The sequence below is a fragment of the Carassius carassius genome, chromosome 7 (assembly GCF_963082965.1).
Source record: "Carassius carassius chromosome 7, fCarCar2.1, whole genome shotgun sequence".
NCBI lineage: Eukaryota > Metazoa > Chordata > Actinopteri > Cypriniformes > Cyprinidae > Carassius > Carassius carassius.
This window is the reverse complement of record NC_081761.1, coordinates 37,539,903-37,553,218: the sequence shown is the minus strand read 5'-3', so window position 1 is coordinate 37,553,218 and position 13,316 is coordinate 37,539,903. Positions and strand designations below refer to the sequence as shown.

General features: G+C 39.4%; 1 protein-coding gene across 1 annotated transcript in view; it reads right to left on the bottom strand.

Moving 5' to 3' along the window:
* Positions 1 to 12,627, bottom strand: part of LOC132144283 (adhesion G protein-coupled receptor E3-like) — a 28,166-nt gene extending 15,539 nt beyond the window's left edge. Inside the window, exons 1-3 of the mRNA XM_059555063.1 lie at positions 12,525 to 12,627; positions 8,055 to 8,438; positions 7,899 to 7,955 (exon numbers count right to left, since the gene is read on the bottom strand). Coding sequence (XP_059411046.1) covers positions 7,899 to 7,955; positions 8,055 to 8,438; positions 12,525 to 12,627 — 544 coding nt within the window. The remainder of the gene's footprint in view (positions 1 to 7,898; positions 7,956 to 8,054; positions 8,439 to 12,524) is intronic.
* Between the last annotated feature and the right edge of the window lie 689 nt (positions 12,628 to 13,316).

Below are 13,316 nucleotides of genomic sequence, written 5' to 3'. Positions count from 1 at the left end.
GGGCAGCTATAGATCCAGCGCCCGGGGAGCAACTGGCTCAAGGGCACTTCAGCCATGGGTATTACACTTTTAACTATTTTCTTTTCTTATATATATATATATCAAGCACAAAGAAAGCCCTGCAAAACTAATTCCATACTGAAACGCATTTATTGTTTGTTGCACATTTTTGTTCCGACCCCCTGGTCTAGTGCATAATGTACAACTAAAAATAACTAGGTGTTACTCAAAAAGATTTACACATGAAACAAAGGTAATGTGATTTCGTCTTGATTATGATGTGCAAATCCTTCTCGTGATGTAGAATTCAAGGATAAATAAACAGAGAAAACAGTGTAAGCATGATCTCATGTTAACTGATAGTGGTGGCACCTGGAGGCCAATGTTTGTACTGCTAATGTTTTTTAATGTTTGTAATCCCCCCCCACCCCTTTCTGTCAAGTACTCCACGCTGCAGACTGTAGCGCTGTGACGTCACGTATGTGTTTACCGTGCATGCGCAAAGTGGCGTAAGGTATGTCTATAAAACGCATGCGCAGTAACGTGGTGACGTCACGTATCGTAAATACACGTGCGCGCCGTACTGACTGGCATTAATGCACATGTCCAAGTTCGTTCACTTTCAGATGTTTGTAAGTTATGGTGGATTTGAGTTTCAGTGGCAGTGAAGTCAAAAATATTTAATTACTTTTGTTTTATTAAAATGTGCGTTTGAGTTAATGGCTTTTAATTGTAAGGATGCTTTGGTTATAATAACAGAGAGTGTCATTGCAAATGTGTGTGATTTCAAACACTTATTACATGTTTTATGATACAGTATTCGAAGTGCTGGTCTTTAAAGGGTCTTTAAAGATGCCTTAAAATAGAGCACAAAGACTTTATTAATATAAGTAATACCATAAATGGTTGCAAGCATTGCAAAATCATATTTGTAATCTTTTTCATTAACTAACATTATCAAAGATTACTAGATACTGTAACACATGTATTGTTCATTGTTAGTTCATAATACAACCCGAATTCCGGAAAAGTTGGGACGTTTTTTAAATTTTAATAAAATGAAAACTACAGGAATTTCAAATCACATGAGCTAATATTTTATTCACAATAGAACATAGATAACGTAGCAAATGTTTAAACTGAGAAATTTTACACTTATCCACTTAATTAGCTCATTTAAAATTTAATGCCTGCTACAGGTCTCAAAAAAGTTGGCACGGGGGCAACAAATGGCTAAAAAAGCAAGCAGCTTTGAAAAGATTCAGCTGGGAGAACATCTAGTGATTAATTAAGTTAATTGATATCAGGTCTGTAACATGATTAGCTATAAAAGCTTTGTCTTAGAGAAGCAGAGTCTCTCAGAAGTAAAGATGGGCAGAGGCTCTCCAATCTGTGAAAGACTGCGTAAAAAAATTGTGGAAAACTTTAAAAACAATGTTCCTCAACGTCAAATTGCAAAGGCTTTGCAAATCTCATCATCTACAATGCATAACATCATCAAAAGATTCAGAGAAACTGGAGAAATCTCTGTGCGTAAGGGACAAGGCCGGAGACCTTTATTGGATGCCCGTGGTCTTCGGGCTCTCAGACGACACTGCATCACTCATCGGCATGATTGTGTCAGTGACATTACTAAATGGGCCCAGGAATACTTTCAGAAACCACTGTCGGTAAACACAATCCGCCGTGCCATCAGCAGATGCCAACTAAAGCTCTATCATGCAAAAAGGAAGCCATATGTGAACATGGTCCAGAAGCGCCGTCGTGTCCTGTGGGCCAAGGCTCATTTAAAATGGACTATTTCAAAGTGGAATAGTGTTTTATGGTCAGACGAGTCCAAATTTGACATTCTTGTTGGAAATCACGGACGCCGTGTCCTCCAGGCTAAAGAGGAGGGAGACCTTCCAGCATGTTATCAGCGTTCAGTTCAAAAGCCAGCATCTCTGATGGTATGGGGGTGCATAAGTGCATACGGTATGGGCAGATTGCATGTTTTGGAAGGCTCTGTGAATGCTGAAAGGTATATAAAGGTTTTAGAGCAACATATGCTTCCCTCCAAACAACGTCTATTTCAGGGAAGGCCTTGTTTATTTCAGCAGGACAATGCAAAACCACATACTGCAGCTATAACAACAGCATGGCTTCGTCGTAGAAGAGTCCGGGTGCTAACCTGGCCTGCCTGCAGTCCAGATCTTTCACCTATAGAGAACATTTGGCGCATCATTAAACGAAAAATACGTCAAAGACGACCACAAACTCTTCAGCAGCTGGAAATCTATATAAGGCAAGAATGGGACCAAATTCCAACAGCAAAACTCTAGCAACTCATAGCCTCATGCCCAGACGTCTTCAAACTGTTTTGAAAAGAAAAGGAGATGCTACACCATGGTAAACATGCCCCGTCCCAACTATTTTGAGACCTGTAGCAGAAATCAAAATTGAAATGAGCTCATTTTGTGCATAAAATTGTAAACTTTCTCAGTTTAAACATTTGCTATGTTATCTATGTTCTATTGTGATTAAAATATTGGCTCATGTGATTTGAAAGTCTTTTAGTTTTCATTTTATTAAAATTTAAAAAACGTCCCAACTTTTCCGGAATTCGGGTTGTAATTAATAATTAACTAGTGTTTATCAATGACACATTATTGTAAAGTGTTACCTCTTAAATTTGCCTTCATGTGACTTCATATGACTTTTTAGGGACATTGTCAGTGAGAGGAAATTCAGAGAAGAGGCTCACTTCATGTGGCTAGATAGTTCTTTAACTCCTCAACATGTAGTGAGTACTGTAAAAAAATATTTGAGTGTCTGTCTCTTTTCAACTATCTGGTTTTGTATCGCTCTGATAGACTGTTTTGCGCTCAACTGTAAATTTTTCAGATTGAAAAAACTTCAAACTTTCAGGCCATGCTTTCTCAAGCCAAGCCAACCTAAATTTTGACTTGACAAACTTTATTTATTTAGTTGATGTTAATGCTGGTTATAAATTAAATCTCTCAGGTACTTTACAGACAAAGCAAATAACACTTTTTCTAACACCATCCTATAATATATTTAAAAATACATTCAAAATCTTTTCATTGTATGGCTCTTCTGCCTTTCTTCAAAATTATTTAATATTGCTTTAATATTGTTTGTTCTTTTATGTAAATAAGGTGTCGTGAACTGGAGTGCATTGTCTGAACAATACAACCAGACTTCAGGGTGTCATGTTCTCTGACCCAGTGCCTCCGGTGCAGTGAGATATTTAAAGACTGAAAATATACTGTATGTAATCGATTGAACTTAAAACTACTTTATTGGCTCAAATATTTCACATGCAGAATTGCCAAAGCAAAAGAAAATTGTCCGAAATTATAGTTAATAAATAGATAAACAAGAACCAGGCAGAAGAAATATTAAAATAAGAAAGGCAGTGGCACAAAGTGCAAATAGCTTTAGATTCTATTTATAGCAGGATTTTCTTCTATTTATATTACTTATTGCAAATAGAGGCAATTATCTGAACCTCAGTATTGTAGTACATTATAAAACAGTATGCAATGATAACTTATTCAGTGTAAATTATCATTTTTAATTCAAATTATTAAATGGATGCCACCTTATTGGGACAATAAAGCCCTCCCTCACAACTTTTTGATTATTTCCCAAAAGAAAAACTTAGTCAAATGGCAGATTTGAACCCGGGTCGATCACATCATATTGTGAACAACACGTTTTATCATCTGCTCCACTAGAGCTGACGACTGTTCTTCATCTGTTGTAATCTTGACTAGCTCAATAAGAAATATATAAGGTGCCATTAAAGTGTAATATTACAATATACACAGTGAAGTAATGTGCAACAGAATGTTAATATATTGTAAATAAAATACTACACAGATATTACAGAATAAACTCTTTAATTCCGTATAATTTTACCTCAGATGAAACGTGGTTAAAATAATGGATATGTGCTGTTTGCTGTGTTATATTTTACTGTTGTTTTTCACATCTTTTTTCCACCTTGATGTTCTTTAATACTTTAACATTTTATTAGAGTATTCTGTTAAGTATGAGCATGCGTTTTAATGACGTGTCACATCACGAACAACTCGAAAACAATTAACGTCAGAATCAGAATCAGAATCAGAAAGAGCTTTATTGCCAAGTATGCTTGCGCATACAAGGAATTTGTTTTAGTGACATAAGCTTCCAGTAAACAGACACACAACAACACACAGAAAAAAAAAAAAAAAAAAAAAAAAAATTACAGGAGAATTACAAATTGGCAAATAAATAAGTGTATAAACAATTGTGCTATAAATGATAATGGAATAGGATTGAGTGAGATGCAGGAATGTTCTAGGATGGAGGGGTAACAAATAAATATAAGGATATTGCACATTTTTGCATAAGCATAAGTTTAAGTGGGAAACATTTAACTGTTCATGAGGTAGATTGCCTGGGGGAAGAAACTATTCTTGTGCCTTGCTGTTCTTGTATTTGCGGCTCTGAGGCGCCGGCCAGATGGCAAAAGTTCAAAGATGGGGTGACTTGGATGTGAGGGATCCAGAGTGATTTTCTGAGTCCTTTTCCTCACTCTGGATGTGTACAGTTCTTGGAGGGTGGGCAGGGGAGCACCAATAATCCTTTCAGCAGTCCGAACAGTTCTCTGTAGTCTTCTGATATCTGATTTTGTAGCTGAACCAAACCAGACAGTAATTGAAGTACACAGGACTGACTCAATGACGGCTGAGTAGAACTGTTTCAGCAGCTCCTGTGGCAGGTTAAACTTCCTCAGCTGGCGAAGGAAGTACAACCTTTGTTGGGCTTTTTTCACAATGGAGCCAATGTGATTGTCCCACTTCAGGTCCTGAGAGATGGTGGTTCCCAGGAATCTGAATGACTCCACTGCAGCCACAGTGCTGTTCATGATGGTGAGTGGGGAAAGTGCAGGGGGGTTTCTCCTAAAGTCCACAGTCATCTCCACTGTTTTGAGCGTGTTCAGCTCCAGGTTGTTAAGACTGCACCAGACAGCCAGCTGCTCAACCTCCTGTCTGTAAGCAGACTCGTCACCGTCCTGGATGAGGCCGATGACTGTAGTGTCGTCTGCAAACTTCAGGAGCTTGACAGAGGGGTCTTTAGAGGTGCAGTCGTTGGTGTACAGGGAGAAGAGCAGAGGGGAGAGAACACATCCCTGAGGGGCACCAGTGTTGGTGGAGCAGCTGTTTGACATGAATTTCCCCAGTCTCACTAACTGTTGCCTATCTGTCAGAAAGCTGGTGATCCACTGACAGATAGAGCTAGGAACAGAGAGCTGGGTCAGTTTGGTCTGGAGGGTTGTTGGGATGATGGTGTTGAAAGTCCACAAACAGGATCCTCACATAAGTCCCTGTTTTGTCCAGATGTTGCAGGATGAAGTGCAATGCCATGTTGATTGCATCATCCACGGACCTGTTTGCTCGGTACGCAAACTGCAGGGGGTCCAGTAAGGGTCCAGTGATGTCCTTCAGATAAGCCAGAACCAGTTTTTCAAACGACTTCATGACGACAGACGTTAGAGCCACAGGTCTGTAGTCGTTAAGTCCTGTTATCTTGGGTTTCTTTGGAATGGGGATTATGGTGGAGCGTTTGAAGCAGGAAGGCACTTCACACAACTCCAGAGATCTGTTGAAGATCTGTGAAAAGATGGGGGCCAGCTGGTCAGCACAGATTTTCAGACAGGCTGGTGTAACGCCATCTGGGCCTGGTGCTTTTCTTCTTTTGTTTTTCTTGAAGACCTGGCGCACATCATCTTCACAGATTTGAAGAGCAGGAGGTATGGAGAGGGGGATTGCAGGAGGTGTTAATGGTTGTGTAGGGAGATGGTCAGAGTGGGTGTTGGGGGTTTCAAATCTACAATAAAACTCATTCAGGTCGTTAGCAAGTCGTTGATTAGCCTCAGTGCAAGGGGATGGTGTCTTGTAGTTTGTGATGGCTCTCAGTCCTCTCCAAACTGAAGTAGAGTCGTTGGAAGTAAACTGGTCTTCCAACTTTTTAGCATAGGTCTTTTTAGCCGCTCTAATCTCTTTGTTCAGTGTGTTCCTGGCCTGATTGTACAAGACCCTGTCCCCATTTCTGTAGGCATCCTCTTTGGCCTGACGAAGGTGTCTGAGTTTTACTGTAAACCATGGCTTATCATTGTTGAATGTTAAATAAGTCCTGGTAGGAATGCATATATCCTCACAGAAACTAATATAGGATGTTATAGTCTCTGTGAGTTCGTCCAGATCGGTGGTAGCAGCTTCAAAAACGCTCCAGTCTGTGATGTCAAAACAAGATTGTAAATCCTGCTCTGTTTCGCTGGTCCATCTCTTCACAGTCTTTACTACAGGTTTAGCAGATTTAAGTTTCTGCTTGTAGGTCGGTATAAGATGAACCAGACAGTGATCAGAACGTCCCAAAGCTGCTCGTGGAACAGAGTGATATGCATCCTTTATTGTGGTGTAACAGTGATCCAATATATTACTGTCTCTGGTGGGACAGGTAACATGCTGTCTGTATTTTGGCAGTTCACGGGAGAGATTGGCTTTATTAAAGTCCCCAAGAATGATTAAAACAGAGTCCGGGTGTTGTTGTTCTGTGTCTGTGATCTGATCAGCGAGTTTCTGTAAAGCCAGACTTACTTGCGCTTGAGGAGGGATGTAAACACTAACCAGAATGAACGAGTGAAACTCCCGCGGCGAATAGAACGGCTTGCAGTTGATAAACTGTGTTTCTAGATCAGGACAGCACATCTTCTTTAACACAGTTACATCTGTACACCACCGTTCATTGATGTAAAAGCATGTCCCGCCGCCGCGCGATTTCCCCGTTGATTCTGCGTCGCGATCCGCTCTAAACAGCTGAAAGTCCGGCAGATGGAGTGCGCTGTCCGGTATGGCGTCATTCAGCCAGGTTTCCGTGAAACACAGAGCAGCAGAGTGAGAGAAATCCTTATTTATCCGAGAGAGCAGAAGGAGTTCGTCCGTTTTGTTGGGTAGAGAGCGGAGATTTGCGAGATGGATGCTAGGCAACGGCGTTCGAAATCCGCGCTTCCTGAGTCTGACGAGCGCTCCCGCTCGCTTTCCCCGTCTGCGCGTCCTGAAGCGCTTGATCAGCGCCGCTGCTCCTCCGATAACAATGTTCAGTAAAACGTCTGTATAATAGAAATCCGGAAAAATATCATGTGGTGTGTTCTGCCGAATGTTCAGCAGTTCATCCCTGGTGAAACTGATCGTGTTTGTTAAACAAAAAACAGGAAAAACGAACAAAAACAGTACAAACACTGGAGAGCCAAGCACTGAAGCAGCCATGTGCGGCGCCATCTTGGATTTTTTCAAGATGTGAACGTCATCACACAATGCAAATTACGCACACATGCACTGTCACCTCGTTAATGCGCATGCGTGTTATAGACATACCTTACGTCACGGTGCGCATGCGCAGTAAAAAAAAAACCTGACGTAGGTACGTGATGCCATTGCGCTCTTGTGAAGAAAAATAAAAGGTTTTTGAAGTGATAAAAAAAATGAAGAGAAAAAAATATTAGAACTTAGGTTCAGGAAAGATCCGTGCTGCTTCCATATTGTGGATGAACAAAAACTAGTTTGTAGAAATTTAAGGTAAAACAAATAAATAAAAACAAAATACAAACAAAAGTAACACAAATCTAATTTCACTCAGTCTCCATGCAGTCTGTTCAGATTCTGTAAACAATCATACCATGCTCATGCATTGCCATCTAAAATGGAAATGTCTGCAATGATCTGTAGCTGCATATTTCACACACTATTTAATCCCTCAACTTTACACAGACACACCTGTCCATTTCTACAGATCTACAAACATTCAGTCCAAACACAATCAACAGAGGAAACATCAGACTACATTACCAGCTGAGCTCGTCTCTGGAGTGACTGTTGTAAGAGTGCTGCTGATGTTAGTAACAACTGAAAAGGATAATGAATAATGACCAATAACTTATTAATGAATGTTAATGAATCAGCAATCACACAAATAATAAAAAGAGCTGATGTAAATATAATTACCTGCACAGTATTCTAAATTGCAATCATTGGGATGAATCAGCTCATAGACATAATAATTGCCTGGACAGGCTTTCACTTTAATAGGGTAAGCCCCGTAATAGCAGCAGTAACTGATCCAGTGACCACAGACATCTCGAGTGACGACTCCATCTGTAACTGTTGGGTGTCCACCACGAATCCACAGTGGGACAGTAGTATCACAGCTGTACTCAGCAACACATGTGTCTGGGATCTGAGCACTCAGACCGTTAATGAAGAGACGATACCAGCCGCTCCAGGTCACTGACTGGTCACACCTCGTGATTGAATCGTATGAATTACAGGTAGCTCTCCACGGATCGTCCAGCACAGTGTAGTTGTAGCAGGGGTCAACAGAAGGATACACTGCAAATAATAAAAAATCACCTAAAACAAAATTACATTTTCAAGCTGTTAGAGGAAATGTCTGTTACATAGAAAAGTACTGTTGAATTAAAGGCTTGAATAATCTTATTTAAAAATACAGTGAAAACAGTAATGTATATAATATAATTATATAATTGAAATATGATTGTAATATATATATATATGCAGCGGCACCGTCACAATCTCTGTCTGGCCTGGGTGAAATAATTATAATGCTATATTTTTTCATTAAATAAATTGAGAAGTAACACAAACAGCTGGAATGAATCACCACGCGCTCTCTCACTTTCTCTCTCAAAATACACTAATGGACCAAATCACCAGCGTCTGTCTATAAGCGAGCTATAGCTCTTTTGTACCTCAGTTGTACACATCGTGCACTGAAGTTTATAAATTGTATAACAGTAGTGTAGAGATCATTTCAGCACTTAAGTCTATGCGCTGCAAGCGCTGAATTAAAGTAACAGCGCATTGTTTATAGTAAATATGAACATGGATAGACACGAAATGTAGTAATTACACCATACATGCATATATTATTAAAGTCTACTGTGTTTCACAGTCAACACATATGGCTTTTTGCTTATGTTTAAAAAGAGAGAGCACTTTTAGATAAACAAGGCAATAAGATGGCACTCGTGGAGAAAGAAAAAAGTTTTTTATGAACGACAGGATTGCTTGTAATAAATATACATTTTTTTTTTTTTTTTAATGACAGACAGTAGAGCTGACTATTTGTGTCAATGGTAAGTTTGTGATAACGTAAAGTAGTTTAAATGTTTTGCCAATTGCTTGAGCAAATTAATATATAAATCTAGAAGTAAATGCAAAAGTAAAAGTATTGAATAATGTGTTGGTTATATTTATTGTTTAAACATGTCTGTTAAAGATTGTATAACTATATTGTGTAAAAATAAAAATAAAATTGCAATGCTGAAAAAGCATTTTCAGAGAAAATGTTTGAATTTGAAATCAAAGTAATGGATAAATGTTGTGTTTATGCCTTTGTGGTAAACAGCCAAGGATCAGTAGTGGACTCTTCTGTGAAAGCACATTCTACATTTCTAAAAATTCTGATTGGAATATCACTATATATAGCTATGAATGATAAAAAGAAGACTTAAAAAAAATCTGGATCAGTTATCGGTATCGGCAGATACTGCTTTCTGTTATCGGCGATCGGCCTCAAAAATCCTGATCGGAGCACCCCTAAGACTAATAAACCATTCATTAACCGTTAATTATTAAATTTCCAATAATGCAAATAATTTTTGATTGCATTAGCCTATTGTAATGAAACTGGTAAGAAAATATTCCTTGGGTCATGCCAATCTCTTTAGATTCAGTAGATCATGCCAAGTCGAACCATACCAAATTTCCCCATGTCAGCCATTTTGGGTGTCTGTCATGTTGAATTTTGTTAAAAAATTAAAAAAAAAATTAGAATGCTTAGACTTATCGTTACAAGACTCGGTATGCGTCTTCGACACCATGCCCTGATAGTACTCAAACAATTTATAAAAATGCTAATAACTTTTGCATACATTATCATGTTGTAATGAGAATGCTGTTGCTGGATTCCTTGGATCATTCCAAAAACATCCATACCAATGTTGCCATAATTGGCTTAACTTCCTGTCCGCCATTTTGGTTCATGTTGAAAACCTCCTTTTTTGAACTCCCCCTAGACCATTAGTCTAAAATTTGGATCATCTTCAGACCAAGCTGGCAAAATGTTATGACTTTCGTATTGATATAAGAAGCGTTTTTCGTTTAGCGCATCAATGACTTTGCGGGAAAGATGCCAAAATGCATCTGAGGCTGTATCTCTGCAAAGTTTAGACATATTTAGACCAAACTTTGTATGTGCCATTGTCACATCACACTGATCATGCCACATCAATTTGGTAACAGTGCCACCAATTGGTCAAGAGATATGAACCATTAATTGATTATGAAATTTACAAAAATGCTAATAACTTTTGATCGTATTAACCTATTTTTATGAAACTGGATGTAAAATATTCATTGGGTCATGCCGACAAAATACATATCAATTATGTCATAGTAAACCGAACTTCCTCTCAGCCATTTTGATTTATGTTTAAAATCTACTTTTTTTAACACCTTGTCAACCGTTTGTCCGATTTTCACCAAAATCAAGTCAGATGATCTTCAGACTGTGCTTGCAAAAGATATAGATTTTATGTCAATGAACGAAACCATTTTTGTACAGCTCCGCATAGTGCCAAACTGCATCTGAGACTGTATCTATGCAAATATTTGACATATTCACACCAAACTTTTTATGTGCCATTGTCACCTCACACTGACTGTTTTGAAGTTTGTTAAGAACTGGTAAATTAATAATCACTGTGGGGCATCGATGAGAATGCACAAAACTCCTTTTAGTTTCTTTATTTGATGGCTCAACATGTGGATCAAGGTGTGTGGTTACTATAAAAGAATAACAACACTGCCATCAGTTACAAGTATGACAAACATCAAACATTAACACATTGATGCATATAACAAGCAGGTTTCACCAGGTTTAAAACAGTTAAACAACAGATATAAATCTTCAAGTGACCAATTGCAAACAATGTACTACATCAACATTCATATACATACAACAAACAATATTATTCATGGTTAAGATAAAAAGGTACCCACCAAACAATCTGTACACATGATCATCATACATAATAAATATATATATAAGATACAAACTATCAACTTACACTTGATGCACGCACACAGTCCACGTATCAAAAACCAGTCAAGGCCATCATTGCCCTTAGGCCTAAACCACCATTCAAATGGCTTCCACCATGTCCATGTGCTCAAAGAGGAAGTGAGGTGACAGATATTTAAAGGAAGTGGGGTGACAGATAGATAACAGTCAGTATCGCCCTCTACTGGCTCAGTTCCTTCAGAACAGCCGCCCCCAAATTTGTCCCACAAATTTGCAATAACTTAAACTAAGAATTACTGTTAGGGACAGCAGGGAGGCGTATCAGCCGACTAACTAACGACTTTGATTCTCTGTTGAGGCCACCCCATGAAGGGATTGTGCGGTAGCATAAACTAGATCCTTGAAGCTGTCAGCTTGTGAAGGTTCTGGAATTGAATAGCATGAGACTGCAGTTAGATTTAGACAAGTGATTGGTTTACGCAGTTCTTCGGTGTCATCATTTATCAAAGCTGAAGGATTTCTTGGCCAGTATTCTGGCGACAAATACAAGAAAGGGGGACCTTTGAACCACCTACTGTCTTCCCTAAGATCCTGTAGGGTCCGTCCTCTTGTAACATCATCTGCTGGATTATTCAATGAATCTACATAATGCCAATCTTGGGAGTCAGTCAGTTCTTGAATTTCAGCAATTCGGGTCCCAACAAATACCTTGAAATGACATGAATCAGACTGGATCCAAGTCAACACTGTTGTAGAGTCTGTCAATAAATGAACTCCAGTCATCTTGATAGTAAGCTCTTTCTTTAACAGGTGGGCAAGTTGGGCTACTGTCAATGCTGCACATAATTCCAATCTTGGCATTGATAGATGCTTTTTTGGTGCAACTCGTGAGCGTGCAGTTAAGAATGCTACCTCCACCCGTTTTAGTGGATCTTCTGTTCGCAAGTATCCCACACATCCATAGGCACGTTCTGAAGCATCACAAAATATGTGAATTTCTTGCACACAATCAGTTTGGTCCATTTCAGCACTCACGTAACACCGGGGAAGTCGGATCTCATTCAAGTGTTGGAGCTCCCTTTCCCATATCTTCCAAGCCTCTAAGAGGTCACCAGGGAGTAGAGGGTCATCCCTTTCTCGCTTTTTGTTCCACAACTGCTGCACAATTATTTTTGCCCTTGTAGAAAAGGGAGTGATGTATCCAAGAGGGTCATATAAACTGGCGATCATTCTGTAAATATTTCTCATAGTGATGGGGGATGATTTTGGTGTGTAAGACTTGTACATCAAAGTATCTGATTGACACAGCCACCGAAGCCCTAAAGCTGGTTCTTGAGGATCCATATCACTCTGATTAAGCCAGTGCTCACCACTCTGAGATAATACTTCCTTCGGCAGATGATGAATGATACCTGCAGCATTACTAGCCCACTGTCTTAACTCAAAACCTCCTTCAGCAAGCAGCTTCCTCATTTTGTCCACAAGAGCTCGGGTTATCTCAATTGAAGGAAAGCTCTGTAACCAATTGTCAACATAGAAGTGCTGCTGGACAGCTTTGCATACATCTTCCGAATGACCTTGTTCAATGACATGCTGCTGCAGTGCATAAGTGGCACAACATGGTGAACAAGTTGTGCCAAAGGGAAGTACTTGCCACTCATATACACTGGGTTGGGTTTCCCTCAGAAGATCACGCCACAAGAATCTCAAGATTGGCTTATCTTCTGCTAACAACCTCACCTGGTGAAACATCCCTTTTATATCGCTACTTATAGCAAAAGAATGCAGCAGAATACCCAAAAGGGATGAACTTAGGTTTGGTCCTGGTAAGAGTAGCTCATTCAAATTGTGTCCCTGATATGAAAGATGGTTATACTGCCGCTGAAGTCTGGTTATTGGGTAAGTATGTTCAGCCAAACCTAACTGAGTTGCTGTAAATGCTTTCTTGATTGTGTAGACTTTATTTGGCTGGTTAATAGGAGACAGACAGATAGTCACCGCAGAGCCCTGCAACACTCGCAGATCCTGTCTCACGGTTCTCAGTGTGATGCTTTCAGGATCACCTTGTAACTTTAACTTCTCTGCTGCTTCTTGAAGGAGAATCGTCCTCTCTGAACCATCATCCAATATAGCATAGGTTTCCAGCGTGTGATTACCATTAC